Here is an 18613-nt window from a genome sequence, read left to right on the forward strand (position 1 = left end):
TGAAGTAGATGGGAGTCGTAAATTCATAAAAAGGCAGAAGAGTAAGAACTTGAAAATAGAGTAAATAGGTATCTTGATAGTGATTTCTGATCTCTATGTTGGGGCAGAGTGCTTTTATGTAATTTGCTGTGGATCTTAGATGTATATAGCATATGTTTTGTGATTAGACTCATTTCCCTTACTCTCTCCCTTCTCCCCCAGCGGTTGATCTGTTGGAAAAGATGTTGCTTCTAGATCCTGAGAACAGAATAACAGCTTGTGATGCATTAGCACATCCTTATCTCAGTGAACATCATGATCCAGACAATGAGCCAGTGGCGGAACCATACGATGATTCCTTTGAAAGTCTGGACCTAAAGGTTGAAGAATGGAAAAGTAAATATTACTCAGTGTTGTCTCTCACTTTATAACGGTCTCTTATTTTCTGACTTTCTTACTTTTGGAAGCTGTGTGGTACACATCAATGGTTGAAATGGTGGGCCAGGGCACCGCTACTTGCCCTCTATGGTGCTTTGAAAGGAGATGAGGTAAGTGCAGCATGGGGTGATATTTCTTTTGATATTCACAGCTTCCCAATGAGGGAAGAATCTGCCCTTGATTGATTTTTCTTGGTCTTTCTTCATGCTGACGGGGGTATTGTGTGAACTATAAATCTATTGTTTGGGAGGGCTTGGACAGAACACATATAGTGCGTTGGAGCATTTCAACTGTATGCCACATTAGGTATAGCCAGTTTCCATATTCACTTTGTGTGGGAAAAACTAGTTAATCTATTGCTCAAAGATCCATTGCACAGCCTGCAACCTCTTCCCTGGATATGCAGAAATCCAAGATGATAATGGCCCCTTGATATTTATTCATCCCACTCCAAATGGATAAATAGCAGCTGACTTTTCCTGTCTTGGGTGTCATGATGTGCCTCAGATGCTGATGTACAAAATTCCCAACTGAGTTGCTCTCTCTCTCTCTTGAGCAAAACTAATGCCCTGGTGCAAGTGGAGACCCAAACAGGTAGTCTTCTTGGGGCTGAAAATCAATGATAAAATTTAAAGATGTCACCCACCAAGGAGAAGGTTTTATTTCATTTTTTAATTACATAGATCCTTTAATATCCATGATCTTCTGAAGGACTTCTCTACTCATCTAGTACAGAGCGGGACAGTGTATGTGTGAGAGTGAGTGGCAAGGTGTAGAGGTAGATAATGTACTTTGAACTGATTAGGGTCAGTTATTTTCTAGTGTTTTTTTAAACATTTATTTCCTTGCTAGAATCACAAGCCTATGACATTAGCTGAAAAGAGGATATTATTCCAGTTGAAAGATATTACCTGGCTAAAACTTTCTGCTCTTTCTTTCCAGCAGAAAGAGTGGAACAATGGTGTATAGCTGCCCTACCTTAAGGAAGTTGAGTAATGGTGCACAGCTTCTGTGCAAACTATTTCACTGGTTTGCTATATTGATTTTCAAAGTTCTTAATTCAGATGTGGGCAGACAACAAATAACTTAACAGGCACAACGACCACCATATCCTTCGTGTGGTATTTTTGTGTGCAGCAGTAGCTTACTCCCTATGCTAGGACAAGTGTTCCACAAGCCACTTTCTATGAATGAGTAATTTTTCAGTTAGATTGGTAATGGGATACCAGATAGGAGCATGACATTCTAACTTGTTACCTGTCTTCACTGTTTCAAGCATGCTCAGTGTCAGAATGGTATTCACTGAGAGCATGGTCCACCCAGCCTGTCTTACTGGGAAATAGTCTGCCAGGAGGGTAAATTTGTATGGGATCAAAATACACAGTAGACTTCAGGCTCAATAGTGACGTCAATTCAATCGGGTGTGGGATAGTAAGAATGAGCTTGGGTAGTTCAGATATATTAAGTAATGTAGAAAGTGCTCTGATCTGATGTACCCTACACCTGGCATGGATATAAGAATTGTTAAGTACAAAATAGGGGACGTTATTATGTTAAACATTGGTGGGGAAACCCTATTTTGGATCTCGCCTGCGGTGTACCAAATTTGGGAATGGTTGATCACTGCATAAAGTGGAGGTGCATTGTTAAAATGAGTAGTTCTTCTGCCTTCTGCTGTACATAACCAGGGAGTACTTGATAGTGATCATATCCTTCACCTGCTATGTATAAACAGGAAGTGCATCAGGAGGGTTTATGTAGGGAAGCTACACAATGTATCTGACCTGCACTGGGCATGGCCAGGAATGCTTTTGGAGGTCATGGGATATGTAGTGAAAATTTGGAAACAATATCATTGCCCACATGTACTCACAAAACAAAGGCATCAATGTGTGAAGATTAGACTTTTGCAACAAAATGGTAGCCTGCTCCAATGGTAATTGTTATATATTTTCAAGTAATTCCATATCTAAAGGATGGTGCTTTTTCTCGTAGGCCTTCTTCACATGGAAATCACAACCTTTGACCCAGACAATCCGAGACAAATGGCAACATGATGTGACTTGGTCAAGTGTGGCAGTATACGCGTCTGTCCTGAAGCTAGAATCATGAAGCCATGTCTTTGCTGTTACTTTGAATCTGTTTCTTTCCTTTGCTCCACAGATGATCAGTGCAGCAATTTTTCCATTTTCTTTTTTAAGCAAAGCTGTAATCACAAGAAAAAAGCAGTAAAACCTGGTCTAATGCATTAAAAATCCACCTCCTGTGGATCAGCCAATGGACCAAAAGCTTTCCAATAATATTAAATAGGACCTCTATTAGGATTAAGCAGCCACAATCTACCTTGATTAGTGACTGATGGATGGCTGTCTACTTAAACAACCTCTCTTAGATAGAGTGAGGATCAGAGCTCTTTTGGTTCAGTTTTTAAAAGGGATTATGTAGCTGAACTATACAGATCAGAAGCTCCCATCAATTCCCAATTTGTGCTGAATTAGCTGATCTCAGCCAGAAGTCCTACATTTGGCCTCAGCACCTCCAGGGCTGCTTGGGGGAGAAGAAAATTGCTAGTTTTCCTGCTGCTGCTTGCTGTCCACTGACCTTTACTGGAAACAGCACATGTGGACATCAGGTATGAACATGATCAGGTAGCAGCTATGATAAATTCCTACGGTCAAATAGCCTGTTGATGCTCGCATAAGAAGCCAACACAGGGCACCCAGAGCCATGGAACCTTCCCGTAGCACCATTCAAGAACTTCATGGCATAAAAAGTTAGTTTAAAAAAAAATTATGACCACTCCTGTAAACTGTTTCAGGGCATCTTTCCCTTTGGTGATTGGTCTGTATGTTGATATAGAGCCTATGGTGATAGCAACGATGTAACAATATGTTGAGTCATCACTTAAATGATCTTTCACAATCATTAATCAGTCAGTGTCACAATCCTATTTATAGAGTGTCTTAAGCTATTGATGTATGCCAGGAAACTTACTGACAAAAAAAAAAATCTTATAGGCCGATTATACCACAGTTTGTGTTAATGGAAATGTTGCACTTCCAGCAGAGGTCGCTGGATAGTGATCAGGAACACTTGCTGATTTTCCACTCCCCAACCAAGGTCTGCTGAGATAAGGTTGGGTGCCATGACCACCACCCGGGCTCTGTATAGATCTAGGATTAAACCTGGTCCATATGGTTCAGCTATTTACTGGATAACTCGCTATGCTATTGGGGGAGCTGTTCAAAGACAGTTTCTTCATTTCTCTTGTAAGACTAATCAATGCTACCACCGCTTACTTTTGATGGCTTCAGCCTTCATCCTCCATCTATTAACGTTCTTGGCGTCGCCTATCTTCCTTTACCTCAAATTGAATGCCCATGTATTTTCCATTGCTAAAGAAGTTCAATTTCCTCTTGTGTGAAACACTTTACCCATAACAACTCCTAACTGCCTATAAAGCTAAAGACTGGAACACTTCATTCATCTCTGGGGAAATTATTCTTGCATCGCTCTTCTATTCCTAGACGAGAGAAAGAAAAAATTGTAGACTATCTCTCTCGCCCCTCGCCTCCATGACAACCACTTTTGCCTTTTATTTGATACTACTGTGGTGAGTACACCTCCCAACTTTTCCCCTTTTGTTCGAAGTTCAAATACACCATTGTACACTATTTCAAAGTGGAGGAGGAAGAGCAACGCTCACCGCAAAGATGTTCTACTCCAATATGCTCTTGTCCAGGAGAGTAGAACTTATCTCCTTCAATCATCTTCTCCTCCAACCTTTGATTTTTAAAACTGAAGCTTAGCCTCACCTAATCACTAACATCTCTTTTTAAAAAAACTTTTACCCTGGCAGTCAGCGGTGGCCCTTCAATTAAAAAACAATTTTTCCTGTATGGCACAAGAAAAAGGTGTTCAGTCATCACCCAAGTCTTTGCAGAACACCCAATAACCCCATCACATGTAGACTGGGTTAGTTACCTACTAGGATACAATGTAGCACATACAATAACCACCTCCCATGTGTACAGTAGGATGTATTTATCTGTAAGGTCCCTGTAGCACATCCAATAACTCAAGTACACAGTAGTCATTGTATTTAGGTAATTATCATAATTGACATGTAGCTAACTGGGGACCACTGTACTGTACGTTGCTGCCTTAAGCATGCTGTATTTTACAATAAAACATTTGTTCAGCCCTTGGCTTGGAGAATTGGCATCATTATTTTGTTGATAAGGAAACTTAGAATAGAGATTGCTGGATTCTGAACAGAAGCTGGAGATGTTCTTACTCCCTTCAAAGCAAATTTTAAAGCTCTATGAAAACAATACGCCATTTTACACTTTAAAAAAAGTCTCAGCTTCACCTTGTTCACATGACGTTCTCAGAAGGCATTTCAGTATATCATACATTACCAGGGAATTTATGAGGTAACTATTTTGTTGCTAGATTCTGACCAGAAGGGCAGTATCCACTTCATAATCCAGCTAAAAATCCAGTAAATGCTGATTATGAAGGGGCTCCCAGCCATTTATACCTTGAGAACCATTACTCCATCTAGTCATGATGTTCCAGCCATCATGAATGTGGGGCAGGATTGATGGACCAGCTGGTCTTCTCATGCCTGCCATTTTCGTATATTCTTACGAGCCTCTCAACCTCAACCCACACCACCACTATTGTATATATTCCTTCTAAAATACCTGCTTCTATCATTTCACATACAGATTCTAAAACAATATCCAATTGGAAATACTTTTATTTTTAAAAAATTGCATTCACTTTGATTAGGTAAAGTAAATTTCTCCTGCTGTAGGCAGGTTTCAAGTTACTGAAAGTAAAAAGTAGGGTCTAGATTTCAAATAAATCAAAGCTAAAATGTTTTGATGTGCTAAGCACATTTACCAGTGTATATATTAACTTTTCATGACCCAAGAAAATGGACTCTGACCTGAAGCCATAGTTTAATCCAGCACAGCAGCAGGTGTTGACCCCCTGATAAAGGGAAAGGGCAAGGGAAGAAAAATAATCACAATTATCAATGTCTTTTGGGGTAAAATGCAGTGTGTACTCTGAACCATACAGACCTGTGGCTAGTAACTAGCAGTTGGTATGTTACAATTGGGCCTCAGTGCCGCTAAGCAAGGGGAGAGGTGGGGGGGTGGGGGGGGGGGGGGGGGGGGGGGGAGAATAAAAATTAAGGTTCTCTGTCTTGTTCACTGCTTAAAAAGTCCATGGTCAAAAATCATAGTTTTGGGTGGGGTGGAGAGTGTATATATTGTGATACACATGGTATCACAAGTGTGTGGGGCAGGCTGGATGGACCAGAGGGTCTTTTCCTATTGGTTACTGTTTGCATATTCCACCAATACTCACTATCTTATTTTCTTTAATAACTCACACATGAAGGGAAACATGGAGGGCTATTGGGACCCGTGAGATCCTATCCAGCATATGCCAGTGCCTTCAGTAGAAAACATTCTAGTCCCTGGTAAACAATTTGGAAAATTGAATGGTGGTAGACAATTAAACAACAGGAGGAAGCCGCTCTAAACATCCCCATCCTCAGATGGCGGAGTCCAGCATGTGAGTGCAAAAGACAAGGCTGACGTATTTGCAACCATCTTCAGCCAGAAGGGCCGAGTGGATGATCCATCTCGGCCTCCTCCTGATACCCCCACCATCACAAAAATCAGTCTTCAGCCAATTCAATTCACTCCATGTGATATCAAGAAACGGCTGAGTGCACTGGATACAGCAAAGGCTATGGGCTCCAACATCTCGGCTGTGGTGCTGAAGACTTGTGCTCCAGAACTAGCTGCGCTTCTAGCCAAACTGTTCCAGTACAGCTACAACACTGGCATCTATCCGACAATGTGGAAAATTGCCCAGGTATGTCCTGTTCACAAAAAGCAGGACAAATCCAATCCGGCCAATTACCGCCCCATCAGTCTACTCTCAATCATCAGCAAAGTGATGGAAGGTGTCGTCGACAGTACAATCGAGCGGCACTTACTCAACAATAACCTGCTCACCGATGCTCAGCTTGGGTTCCACCAGGACCACTCGGCTCCAGACCTCATTACAGCCTTGGTCCAAACATGGACAAAAGAGCTGAATTCCAGAGGTGAGGTGAGAGTGACTGCCCTTGACACCAAGGCAGCACTTGACAGAGTGTGGGACCAAGGAGCCCTAGTAAAATTGAAGTCAATGGGAATCAGGGGGAAAACTCTCCAGTGGCTGGAGTCATACCTAGCACAAAGGAAAATGGTAGTGGTTGTTGGAGGCCAATCATCTCAGCCCCAGGACATTGCTGCAGGAGTTCCTCAGGGCAGTGTCATAGGTCCAACCATCTTCAGCTGCTTCATCAATGACCTTTCCTCAATCATAAGGTCAGAAATGGGAATGTTCGCTGATGATTGTACAGTGTTCAGTTCCATTTGCAACTCCTCAGATAATGAAGCAGTCCGTGCCCGCATGCAACAAGACTTGGACAATATCCAGGCTTGGGCTCATAAGTGGCAAGTAACATTCGAGCCAGACAATGACCATCTCCAACAAGAGAGAGTCTAACCACCTCCCCTTGACATTCAATGGCATTACCATCGCCAAATCCCCCACCATCAACATCCTGGGGGGTCACCATTGACCAGAAACTTAACTGGACCAGCCATATAAATACTATGGCTACAAGAGCATGTCAGAGGCTGGGTATTCTGCAGCGAGTGACTCACCTCCTGACTCCCCAAAGCCTTTCCACCATCTACAAGGCACAGGCCAGGAGTGTGATGCAATACTCTCCACTTGCCTGGACGAGTGCAGCTCCAACAACACTCAAGAAGCTCGACACCATTCAGGACAAAGCAGCCCGCTTGATTGGCACCCCATCCACCACCCTAAACATTTACTCCCTTCACCACTGGCGCACCGTGGCTGCAGTGTGTACCATCCACAGGATGCACTGCAGCAACTCGCCAAGGCTTCTTCGACAGCACCTCCCAAACCCGGACCTCTACCACCTAGAAGACCAAGGGCAGCAGGCACATGGGAGTAATGCCACCTGCACGTTCCCCTCCAAGTCACACACCATCCCGACTTGGAAATATACCACCATTCCTTCATAGTCACTGGGTCAAAACCCTGGAACTCCCTTCCTAACAGCATTGTGGGAGAACCTTCACCACACGGACTTCAGCGGTTCAAGAAGGCGGCTCACCACCACCTTCTCAAGGGCAATTAGGGATGGGCGATAAATGCTGGCCTTGCCAGCGACGCCCACATCCCATGAACGCATAAAAAAAAATCTAAATCCAGAACACTACTACAAATTAAACTGTGAAAGTAGGGAAATGGGACACAGGTTCAAACTGGTTTGGTGTCAGGAAGTACCTCTTCACACAGAAAGATCAACAGGTCGTTGGGTAGTGGAGCAAAAGCACTGGAATCATTTAGAAGTTAGATGCTGTGATGAGAGGGGTGTAGGTTCATTCTGAATGGATGAACTAGGCTTTCTTCAGCTGCACCTATCGCTGTACACAGGGACTAAGGAGAACTACAAGGGCCGGTGAGTATTTGCAGTTTGTGATGTAATCATAGGTCATTTATAACACAGGAACCAAATAAGGTTTTTCAGTAATGTCATTGAAAATATTTCTTTGGTTTTTGCTGTGGAGGCAGAAATTGTCAAATTACCATATTGTATCTTCACTCTACAATCACATGATTAATTTAAAAAAAACCCTCATTTGAACATCTGTTACCACAAGACTTTCATTTTAAACCTAATTTCATATACAATTAAAGTTACATTTCTAAAATATAGCACAATGATAGTGTTCATGTATCTGGTGTCCTTTGATACAAACAGCTCCCTTACATTAAAAAACCTCTTGGCCTGCATTTGTGGTCTTGGTATCTGAGCAGCAAGGGAGTTATTTAATCACCTCATTCCAATCCAAACTGAACTCCCGGGGGATATTTCATTATTACTGTGAATCAATAAAAAGATCTATTTATTCATAAAACTATTTGCAACAAATTAACTCAGCACATTCAAGCATTGAAACTAAAACCAGTATCAAGGACAACATGGCAGAACTGTTGACATGGCACATAAGCACAAAATGGCATTGGCTTTTTTCCCCCCTCCCAGATCACTGCTTTAAACTTGGAAGGACTACACTAGTAGCTCAGAATCAAACTTAACAAGAGTTGGATAACATCAACAAGCTTACACCAGAATCAGAATCATTCAGCGTCTGTTTAATACTGGAAGAGCCAAGAAAGTCCATGCAGGATTTCTGCATGCTCGGTAGTTCCTGCTTGTAAGCTCTCCGATACTGTCAATACCAAACAATGTCAATTGGGTGGGAGTGGGCAGAATATTACGTTGGAGGTTCAAAGTTCTCGGAGTGGTGATGCACAATACCCTGAGCACAGGCCAGGCACTTCACTGAAGGACAGAACGTCTTATGGCCGGTTACAATCAGAACAGCATTGGCACAGACTGGAAGCGGGTTGTCTGTCTGCCCTCATGGCATAGAGACTAAAAGAGGGGTGGGGTGAAAATAACAAGTATCTTTTTTTAAGGAAAGGAAAAAAGTATTTTTTGTGAATGAAAGGACTACAATGATTTACTAATATCCAGGGTGGGACACTGTATGGAAACTACTACTCCAGTATAGATAGGAAATGCTGCCATGGAACAGCAGCACGAGAATTCACGTAAATGCTGCATTAAAGTGAAGGGTTGGGATTTGAACCAGCTGAATGTTGCAGTCGAGCAACACAGCATGACAACCTAGTTTCAGTTGAGACTAGTTTTAAAAAAAACACAAATGGAACAGATGGTCAGAAACTGAACTACAAACGTGATTAAGCATGTGGAGATACGAGAAGCTGCAATAACAAGGTTAAAATTTGCAGAACAATCGGGTTACGAAGTAGCAACTGTCCCGCGGGTGTATGCAGGGTATATTTGATTAATCTTTGAGCCATGTCCAATCACGAGTCACTGACTCAGATCGGCTGAAGCCACGATACAGCAAAAATGGACCCTACTGTCCAGATAACTGGACAAACTTAGATAAAGGACAGAACTAAAAGAAGGGGCTTAGCTAACGATGTAAAGTTATAATTAGGTTGTTTTTGAATGTTGCCACGGAGCCGGATTGGCTAAGGAATAAGTAATGTAGTAACTGCTATCGGTGTGCTCCAGACTTGTACTGTATATAAGCTTGTGAATTTTGTTGATCGGGGAGAAGGTGCTCGCACAGACCGCGGGGTAGGAGACCCTTCTCCCAGAGCTCGGTTTTAATAAACTGCACCTTTTACTTTACCACAGATTAGATGTGAATTTATTTTCACCCAACAAAAGCATTGACACATGGAGGTCAGTTTTGCTGGAGGACCTTTAAGAGGATCGGTACAGTGGTGGTCCAGGTGAGTTTAAGCAGGGTCTGGGAAGTGAGACTAATGCATTCTACAAGCTCTGATTATTTTATCCTCAGGTTTGGATCCTCTTACTGCCAGTGCTCAGATCGTTAACAATATTGAATGATCTGCATAACAACAGTAACTGCATTTCCAAAGTAATCTATTGGTGGTAAATCACTTTGGGACATCAGGTCCTTTATCTGCAAGGAAGAACACAAATCAATATAAACCATCTCACAGCCTTTGAAAGAGATGTACTTCAATTGCAAGACTAAGTGTTCCAGTTGCTGGAAGATGGTATCCAGTTTTGGCAAACTGAGTGCGAAACTTACATACAGCATCCATGCGGTGCAGCATCTTTCAATTCCCTTTGAAGAGCACGTACAATACAGGCAGTGTGAGGGCGAATGCAGCGTACGTCAGCACTGTGTTATACACAGTGTTTTTTCTGATATGAGATTCCAGCCTCTTCTCAGTCTCTTCTAATCCAATGATCACATTCTCTGTTGCAAGAATCTGCCGATCTTGCATCAATCCTGAAGATATCGTTTGTGACGGCTTAGTCTGTGTGACGACTTTTACTGTCTTGATGTCAGAAGCCACCTTTCCAAGTGCTTGTTGCAGACCTTTTAACTTTTGTTCCAGCCCTTCCAATGCTGCGCTGGTCTGTTTTGAGGAGCTTGCTTGTTCTTTCAAAGCAACCATGACAGGATCCAGTTTCAAAGCAGATTCTGTTTTTCCCTGTTTAGCGGTGGCCTCCTTACCTGCTTGTTGCACTGCATCTCCCTCGTGCACCAGTTCCTTCAGGTTTGTTACAAGTGTATTAAGTTCCTTGTTTTGCAGTTGGTGTACGGAGGCCTGCTCCTTCAGGGCTTCCTGCAAGTTAATTGGCCCTTTCTGTGCCTCAAGAAGCAATGTCTTCAGCTCCTGCAGTCGAACTCTGTTGATGTAGGTTGACCCCAGGACACCAATCATAGCTCCTAACACGGACCCCATCACAGACCAGTTTTTTGTTCTCTCAGCTCTGGTCCGCTCTTTCTCGTGGCTTTCTCTCACTGCTGCCGAAAAGAGAGCAAATGTCTCACGCTCCAGCTCCTCTGCGTTTTCATACGCTGTTCGATGTCGTCTCTCCTCCTGATTTTAGGACAGGAAAAAAAACGCACAAAAATTAAACGGACGCTTAAATTTTGTTCTCGCCCTTCCATTTAAGAAATGAAGACAGATAGCACTAAGTTCGGAGGGATAGTAAGTAGCACAGATGGAAGCAGGAAGTTGCAAAAGGACATACAGATTGTGAGTGGGCAAAACTATGGAAATGAAGTGGCTGATGGGACAGTTTCACGTTAATCCTCTTGCCTGACTGTCAGGTCTCCATTTCCTCCTGTACGTGAGATTTGCTGGTAGTTAAAGAATATTCACTCTCTGGGGGAAAATGAATTCATACAATATCTGAGCTTTTTTAAAATTCCCACTTTCTCATAACTTATTTCCTCTCATTCTTCCGACCTTATGCCAAGCATAATTCCAAGACTGGCAGGCTGAAAACGTGACCAAACCCCAACCATTTCCTTCTAAATTGACCCGTGGAGAGAAGGGCGACCACAGAACAGCTTGACTCAGCCTCATTAGGCCTAGATGAGTCAGAAACTCACAAGTCAAGTCTCCCTGAAAATATATATATATATATATATATATATATATATACACATATATATATATACATACATATATATATATAAAAACATACAGGATAAAAGCTTTGTATTACTTCCAACTATGATCATCCTTCATCTTAGCATGAACATACAATTAAAAAAAGACAGTAAAGTAAAATGGCAAAAACAAATCTGTTTCCTCACCTGCAGCAGTTTATGTTCTTGGGTGGCCAGCTCTAGATAGTGACTGTCCTCCCGTGACACTCTGTCTAATTTGTCACGAACCTCCTTCAGTTTCAACTGCTGACCTTCAAGGGTCGCCTGGCTTTGGCGAACAACACCTCGAGACACCATGAATGCTTTCTCAGCCTAATAGAAACAGTAGACCTATCAGCCACTCTTATTAAAACATAGTATGATGATCTTTTCAGCTCTAGAACTTTGGTTTATCTAGTACATTTCCAGTTTGTACCTTCTAGAGACTAAAACATTTAGCTGATGTACCAGTACTGGAATAGGCTAGCATTTGTAATAGTGAGTTACTATTTATTAATAATGCACTGGTGTAACACTGGCTTTCAGGTGGTTTTGGCATCTCGTGGTGACCAAAGCATCCTTTTGACTTCTGTATTATCAAGTCTAGTTTTAGCAACTGAAACACCAGAATTCAAGGATGAAAAACAGTTGATGTTTTAGTTCAGATGCTGTCTGACTTGAAGAGCATTTCCAGCATTTTCTGTTGTTGTGTCAGATTTCCAGCATCAGCAGTATTTTGTTTTTTGAAACCCATTAATGTGTATTGATATAATAAAATTACTGTTATATGTTCTCTGTGAAATCTTGCGTTCACCTGATGTCTGCACACATGCATATTCCAACAGGGGTCTCTCAATGGAGGTAGATTACGAACAGGATCTCTGACTGATTTCCCCCCCCCCCACTCCTTAGCAAAAGGTGCTGAGGCCACTTAAAGCACTCCTAACTGAGATGAGCTAACTCAGCGCAGATCAGGAATTAAACTTGGGATCTTTCTGATGTTTGAGTGCTTCACAGTACCAGGTAGCAGTCTATTCTACAGATTAACTCCTTAAAATTTGGATTGTGCTCCTTTCGCCTTTTGCCAATGAGAATGGATTTACTCTCCTTAGGTACTCTTCACAGTTCACTGATTTAAGACTCAGTACTATCTGCGCCACACTTCTTTCAACCACTATACAGCATCAGCCAATACTTGTGAGTGACGTCTGGAAGCAGTACAATACCAGCACATTGCAATTACCTCAATGACTTTCAGCTGTGCCACTTGCAATTCTTTCAGTCCCACAAACTCCTCATATTTTTCCCACAAGGAGTTGGTTGTGGCTCGAATGTGTTCTACAGTCTTTTTGCTTAAATCCTTCCCAAGTTCCACCCACTTCAGCTGTGCAGCATCTTTAGTTTCATGCAGAATCTTGGTAACCGATTTCTGTGTGGTTTGTGAGCAGTAAAAACGCACTGGGAGGCTGCTGCTTCTTGCAGTTCGGAAGCAGTAAGCATGGGAGCACATCACACTGACTAGCCTCCTCTTCATCACTGGGGTGCAGTTCAAAAGCGTGTTTATTCAATCGGAGCTGCAAACAGCCTAAAAATACAAATCACAAACATTATTTACAACACTCAAACAGCAATTTGAATCGCCTTAAATTCCCATCTAATTCTATTAACCATTAGAAACTCAGACTTTAAGGTTTTTCACACTTTTCAGTGCTAATAAACATTATAGAAATTGATGAGGATCCATGTTTACATTTGGTTGGTCTAAAATACAATCGAACCACTCCATAACATTAACTCTTCTGTTTAAAAATCAGAAGCCTTTTTCCAGTCTTTGTCTCAATGAAAATTATTGCCTTTCCAACTAACTTCTCCCACCTTTGTGAAATCAAATTACTGATTTCCCTGGGAAAGATACTACAGAAACTGACCCTTTCCCATTCCTACTTGATACATTTCTGTAGCACTTTATCTCTAAAAGTCAGCATCTTCTTTCTTCGCAAATCCAGATTGTACTCACAACAAGCAATCTTTCTCTATCCATTTCAGTGACTCATCCAAGTTATTTCACTAATACTGGAATTACAGAGATTTTACTTCACCCTTACCCCACATACATAACTCCTCCCCTCCACAATCCAAAGCAAAGTAGGTTCTCACAGCGCATACGTCATCTAAAGACTAATAATTGAGTAAATATACGATTGAAATCATTCACAAGAAATCTCACTCATTTGGTTTAAAAAAAATCTCATTTTAACACATTTCACTTCAAGGTAAAATCAACAACAAATGACAATCACTATTTTTGATCACAAATCTCGCTAATATTCATTGTCCATTGAAAGCTCTAATTTAAATTCTGTTCTGATATCTCTACCATACCAACACAATACTAAAAGGAGATGGTCTCTCATTTCCTTTCTTCAGTCTCACGCTCCCCCCACCACTCACACCCAGATTATCTTTCACTTCTGTCAGTGTAAAAAGGATTGCCTTCTTTTACTTTTTAGTGTTCTCTATTCGATGGCAGTTGCACCACATACTCCTGAATCTAGTTGGGCTTATGGCGAGCCTCTCGCAGAGTCTTCCCCCCCCACCCCCAATACCAGCACACAATTACACCCTTATTTTCCCCCCACCCATTACTATCTTCGCCTGTAAAGCTGAGTGACCTTTAGTTCTGCCCGCCCCGCTCTGACCTTTCACCCCCTCCGGCGATAGCCGCGCCTCTGACAATCTCTTCAAACCGCTCCGTTTCACTGCGAGCGGGTCGCGCAGCAGATTACAGTGTTTTTTTCTCCCCCCCGTGTTCTGTTTATAGACATTGCAGCTAGTATAAAGCTTTGAGTTTTCATTTATTCACAATTAAACCATCTCCCGCCCCCTCACAAATCGGCAGGCGACGATATACCGCAAGCGGCAGCTCTCCCAATTGCTTTACCTTCCGCATGTACCGATTCGTCTCATTCATTCATCCAAACGCGCCCTTTCGAATATAGAAAAGCGGCACTGTTCCCGTCCCATGTGCAAGTGATAATTTATGCTTCTTTTGTTTCCAATCGGCTTGGTCTCCTATTGAGTATTTTTCAGGGTTACTTACCTCGAATGTGCTCGCTGAGAATCAATCGCTCCGTTTACTCTCCGCGCCGTCACTTACGCTTATTCACAGCAGATTCGCCTCTTTCATTCATTCTGGTGATTCAAAAAGTTGGAAAATAGAAATATTTGTGCGCGCTCATTATAAACGGAACACAACCATTCATTTTTAAGCACATATTTCTCGTCAAAATTTCCTTCTTCCACGTTGTGTGCTTTTCACAGAAAATAAATGTACTGTAAACTGTGTTGAATGTGCTGTGCATAGAATTTAGATGCAGTTGTTGGTGGAGGAGGCGCCTTTGTTCCATCTTGTGAGTGGAACCCTGGGTTAACATTCAAACTGAGGGGGGAAAAGCCATTTCCCAACAGTGAGAGGGCAGGAGAGGCCGGGGCTGTGCGTGGGGCAGGTCTGGACTGCGTGGATGTATGTGGCTCTGTGTAAACCCTTCTCCTAAACCCTGGCTTCCTCTGTGTGTGAGTGGGGGTGGGGGTGCCCCTGGGAGAGATGCTGTTGTTATGGAGCTCACAGCCTGGCTCCTTTACTTGACTGACTGATGGTGACGGGCCTGGTCTGGAGCAGCACACAGCAAACCCCCATCAACTAATCACACACACCATCACCTATCTGCACTGACACCACCACAGGAGCACAACAGAAATGATCCACACTCTTAACTTGGTAATATACTTAGATATGTATATTTTTAAATTACTCTATTCTTTAAATGTTTAATAAGTTCAACTCCTCCCTCTTCAGTTATAAATATTTACTGTAAAGTATTCTTATAGACATGTCAAAACAAACTTTAAAGAACAGCAACACTGTAATTTTGATGCATTTTACCATTTTATTTACAGAACTGATGGGTGATGTTTTACTGAGGTTGCTAAGAGTATAACGATCAAAGTGTCTGAGACTATGGCTGTTGTGATTAGTAGGGAAATAATTACAGGAAAATCCAGATCAAATGTTTATTTTGCTGTTATCGTTTGTATGCTGTGTTTGTCAGGCCCAAAAGACTGCCATCTCCATTGGCTGGCTATCCTCATGTGCTGTGCTATGCTATGCTATGGGAATTATGATAAACTAAGAGCAATCTGGTACCTTACTTCAAATGCTTCCTGATCTATCAGTAGTGGGTTAAGTGTTAATTTAACACAGTTGTGAATACATGATAAATAAAACACACGGGAATGGAGTCAATTGCTGGTTTGCAAGGATGTCATAATTTGACTGCAGTGAATTTTGTTCTGCACTGTTTATATGTAAGGAGGATGATATTTGAAAAACCACTGCAAATGTGGTCACCGTGTTATGTTTGCAGGATGGTGTATGAAATGATCTTTCCGTTATTGTGCTGTGTATATGAAATTGTGTATGAAATGCCTGTGTGGGTGCTGTCCGTGCAAGCATTGGATATGAAACATCTGTCTGGTTATTGTGCGGTGTGTACAACATTTGATGATCACTGTGCTGTGTACACAACACTGGACTTGAAAAAGTCTGTAGTAACTATACTGTGCAGAATTGAATAGGAGATGCCCATGTGTGTCTGCTCTGTGCACAGCATTGGGTATGACATGCAGGGTTGGATATAATGTGTCCATGTGATCACTACACTGTGTGTACTGGATTGGTTATTACGTGGGATTATATCTGTTGTAACACATTCGCTCAAGAAAGCATACTTATGTGTAGATTTTAAAAATCTACTTTTCTCCATGATCAAGTATGTTCCATTTTAAAGTTTTATTTTGATCACTGGCTGTTCTCCTGTGGCATTGTTCATGGGTAGCCTATGGTCTGTCTGGAACTGTTTGTAATGTTCAGCTGCTAAGTCAGCCTGTCTCAGGCCACTGCTGAGGTGCTTCATGTTGATAAGTAGTTTAAATAGTTACATCTTTGAGTTAATTCGAAGATAATTGTTTGAGTCTTCTGATAGCTGCTTTACTCCTCTCCTTGGGGAGAGGCTGGAACGAGCAGGAAATGACTGACTTTTTAATGATTTTGTATATTGTTTAAGATTATTCAGTTGTGATGTGTTTTGTGCACAGTATGATGTCTGAAATCTAATGAACTATATATGAGAGAGAGATAGTGTACTCACAAATATAGCCCTTTTCTCTTAAAAAAAAAGGTGGATCACTGATTGTTCCACATGTCCCTTTTTTGTTTACAAAGCAAGAGCTTTTGCTGCCTGTGCTGTGGCCATAATCCCTGGTTCTGTAATTGAAAGCACAAGAATTGCAAGAGCAGTGCTGGCTGGCATGATATTTCTCAACCAACACGTGTAAGTCATTGTTCCTTGCTATGAAATGAAAAAGTCTTACTTTTTAAAAAATGGGAACACTTGTTATGTTTGGGTGGGTACAACAGACATATATCATTTTTGTTTTTATGTGCTCTGATAAATCTGTTACAGTATTAGCCTTTGACACAGTTACTTGTCTATGCTATCATTCCATGTTTGACTATTTGAAGTAATATGTAATGGACCATATTTTCATTCATTAATATATTGACTTTTTTTCTTCCTGTATTCAGTTCCTTTCTTTCCTTTCCTTCAGTTTTTTTCCATCCCTGAATAGATGTAGTTTTATCCTCAGCCCTACTTTGTAGATGAAAACGCTCTCAATAAAGATTGTCAAATGGTTTCACCCCAGCTGGGGTCCATGCATAGGAACTTAGTATGTGTAAAAGAAAACAAACTCATTTTGTCAATAAGACTGCACAGATTGCCACACGTGATCCATACATGGCAAATTGTTGATGACCTGTTGTGGGAAATGCTAAGTTAAGGCCACCTACTTTTCTATAAGGAGAGTTGGAGAGAAAATTGTTGAGTGGATGAAATTGCACTGCCATTGTGCAGATCCTAATGGCCAATTCAAGAGTCACTAGTGAAATCATGGAGCAGTTTAGACCTCGTGCTCAGACTTCAAGGGGTGGGGTGGGTACATGAATGGAGGAATAATTGTATTTTACAAAATAAAATAAAAAATCAAAAGAGATAAAAATACCAAAACATCTCCATGATTTTGTAATTGGTTGAGCTGTGGTTTATTGAGCATCCTTGCAAATTCTCCTTTCCACCAGCCTTTGTATTGAATGCTGTACATGTTATAGTGTGATCAACTGTACATTGTAGGAACCTGAGCTCTGATTTACCAGTTATCTTTACTGGTAGAGATTTTTTGTCTGGTAGGCGATGGGTTCAAACTCTTCCTGGGGATGATGTAGATAACCAGTGACTGGGGCAATAGTTTCATTTCATGACAGCAGTATTGTAATCTGAGATGCCAACAGCAGCTTTCATTTCTCATTCTTAGAAGCAGTCAGAACTAAACACAGGATCAATAAACAAGAGTACCAGACAAATGTGGAATATTGATACATGTTTAATGCTGTGTGTGGGTTTATTAAATCGTGCCCTTATTGCAGCTCCCTGGTTCAGTTCTCTTTCAGCTGTCATGCACTTGGAGCTTTTAGTGCCCTCCTGTATGAACCAAATATATTCAGGCACGGTAATATTTAATGTTGCACAGTGCTGAATAAAACTTCACACAGGCAGCCTCAGTAATGCATTTGTATCATACAGTGCTCAATGAAACACATCTTATTAAGACACAGTTGTGCGTTACTGTCACCCAGGACTAAATGAACACTAGATCATTCAGGCACAGTAATAACATTACTGTCACAAAGGGCCGAATGACCTCCGGCTAATTTAGACACAGCGAAGTGTTCCTATTGCACGACACTAAAAGAGCATCGGCTTGTTCAGACACTGCCACATGACACTGGATGAACACTGGCTTAGTCAAGCATAGTGATGTGTTTTTGTCACATCGTGCTGAGTGAACCCCAGCTCATTTGAGGCGTCGTGATGTGTTTCTCTTGCGCAGCAACGAGTGGTTCGTAACAATTTTATTTGTGTTATTATTGAAGCTGTTACTTTCTATTG

General features: G+C 41.6%; 3 protein-coding genes across 9 annotated transcripts in view; 2 read left to right on the forward strand and 1 right to left on the reverse strand.

Annotated features, from left to right (window-relative positions):
* Positions 1 to 4626, forward strand: part of zgc:171775 (STKc_p38 domain-containing protein) — a 32085-nt gene extending 27459 nt beyond the window's left edge. Inside the window, exons 11-12 of the mRNA XM_067998537.1 lie at positions 202 to 375; positions 2413 to 4626. Coding sequence (XP_067854638.1) covers positions 202 to 375; positions 2413 to 2474 — 236 coding nt within the window. The 3' untranslated portion in view covers positions 2475 to 4626. The remainder of the gene's footprint in view (positions 1 to 201; positions 376 to 2412) is intronic.
* Positions 1 to 14471, reverse strand: part of ccdc51 (coiled-coil domain containing 51) — a 29854-nt gene extending 15383 nt beyond the window's left edge. Inside the window, exons 1-5 of one of the 3 annotated variants that reach the window (XM_067998533.1) lie at positions 14249 to 14471; positions 12793 to 13134; positions 11718 to 11882; positions 10191 to 10992; positions 1056 to 2623 (exon numbers count right to left, since the gene is read on the reverse strand). In XM_067998533.1, coding sequence (XP_067854634.1) covers positions 10219 to 10992; positions 11718 to 11882; positions 12793 to 13083 — 1230 coding nt within the window. In that variant the 5' untranslated portion in view covers positions 13084 to 13134; positions 14249 to 14471 and the 3' untranslated portion in view covers positions 1056 to 2623; positions 10191 to 10218. Of the gene's footprint in view, positions 1 to 1055; positions 2624 to 10190; positions 10993 to 11717; positions 11883 to 12792; positions 13135 to 14052; positions 14137 to 14248 lie in introns of those variants that run through there. The other 2 variants (XM_067998534.1, XM_067998536.1) reach the window with 2 other exon arrangements.
* Positions 14472 to 14936: 465 nt separating this feature from the next.
* The window catches only part of brpf1 (bromodomain and PHD finger containing, 1), a 53754-nt gene continuing 50077 nt past the window's right edge, over positions 14937 to 18613 (forward strand). For 4 of the 5 annotated variants that reach the window (XR_010966060.1, XM_067998538.1, XM_067998539.1 and 1 more), the window contains exons 1-2: positions 14937 to 15327; positions 16831 to 16939. Coding sequence is in view for 3 of the 5 variants with exons in the window: in XM_067998538.1 (XP_067854639.1) it covers positions 16917 to 16939 (23 nt within the window). In the remaining 2 variants the exon portion in view is untranslated. The remainder of the gene's footprint in view (positions 15328 to 16830; positions 16940 to 18613) is intronic. The other variant, XM_067998540.1, reaches the window with a different exon arrangement.

Source organism: Heptranchias perlo, chromosome 17 (genome assembly GCF_035084215.1).
Source record: "Heptranchias perlo isolate sHepPer1 chromosome 17, sHepPer1.hap1, whole genome shotgun sequence".
In the NCBI taxonomy this organism is placed as follows: domain Eukaryota; kingdom Metazoa; phylum Chordata; class Chondrichthyes; order Hexanchiformes; family Hexanchidae; genus Heptranchias; species Heptranchias perlo.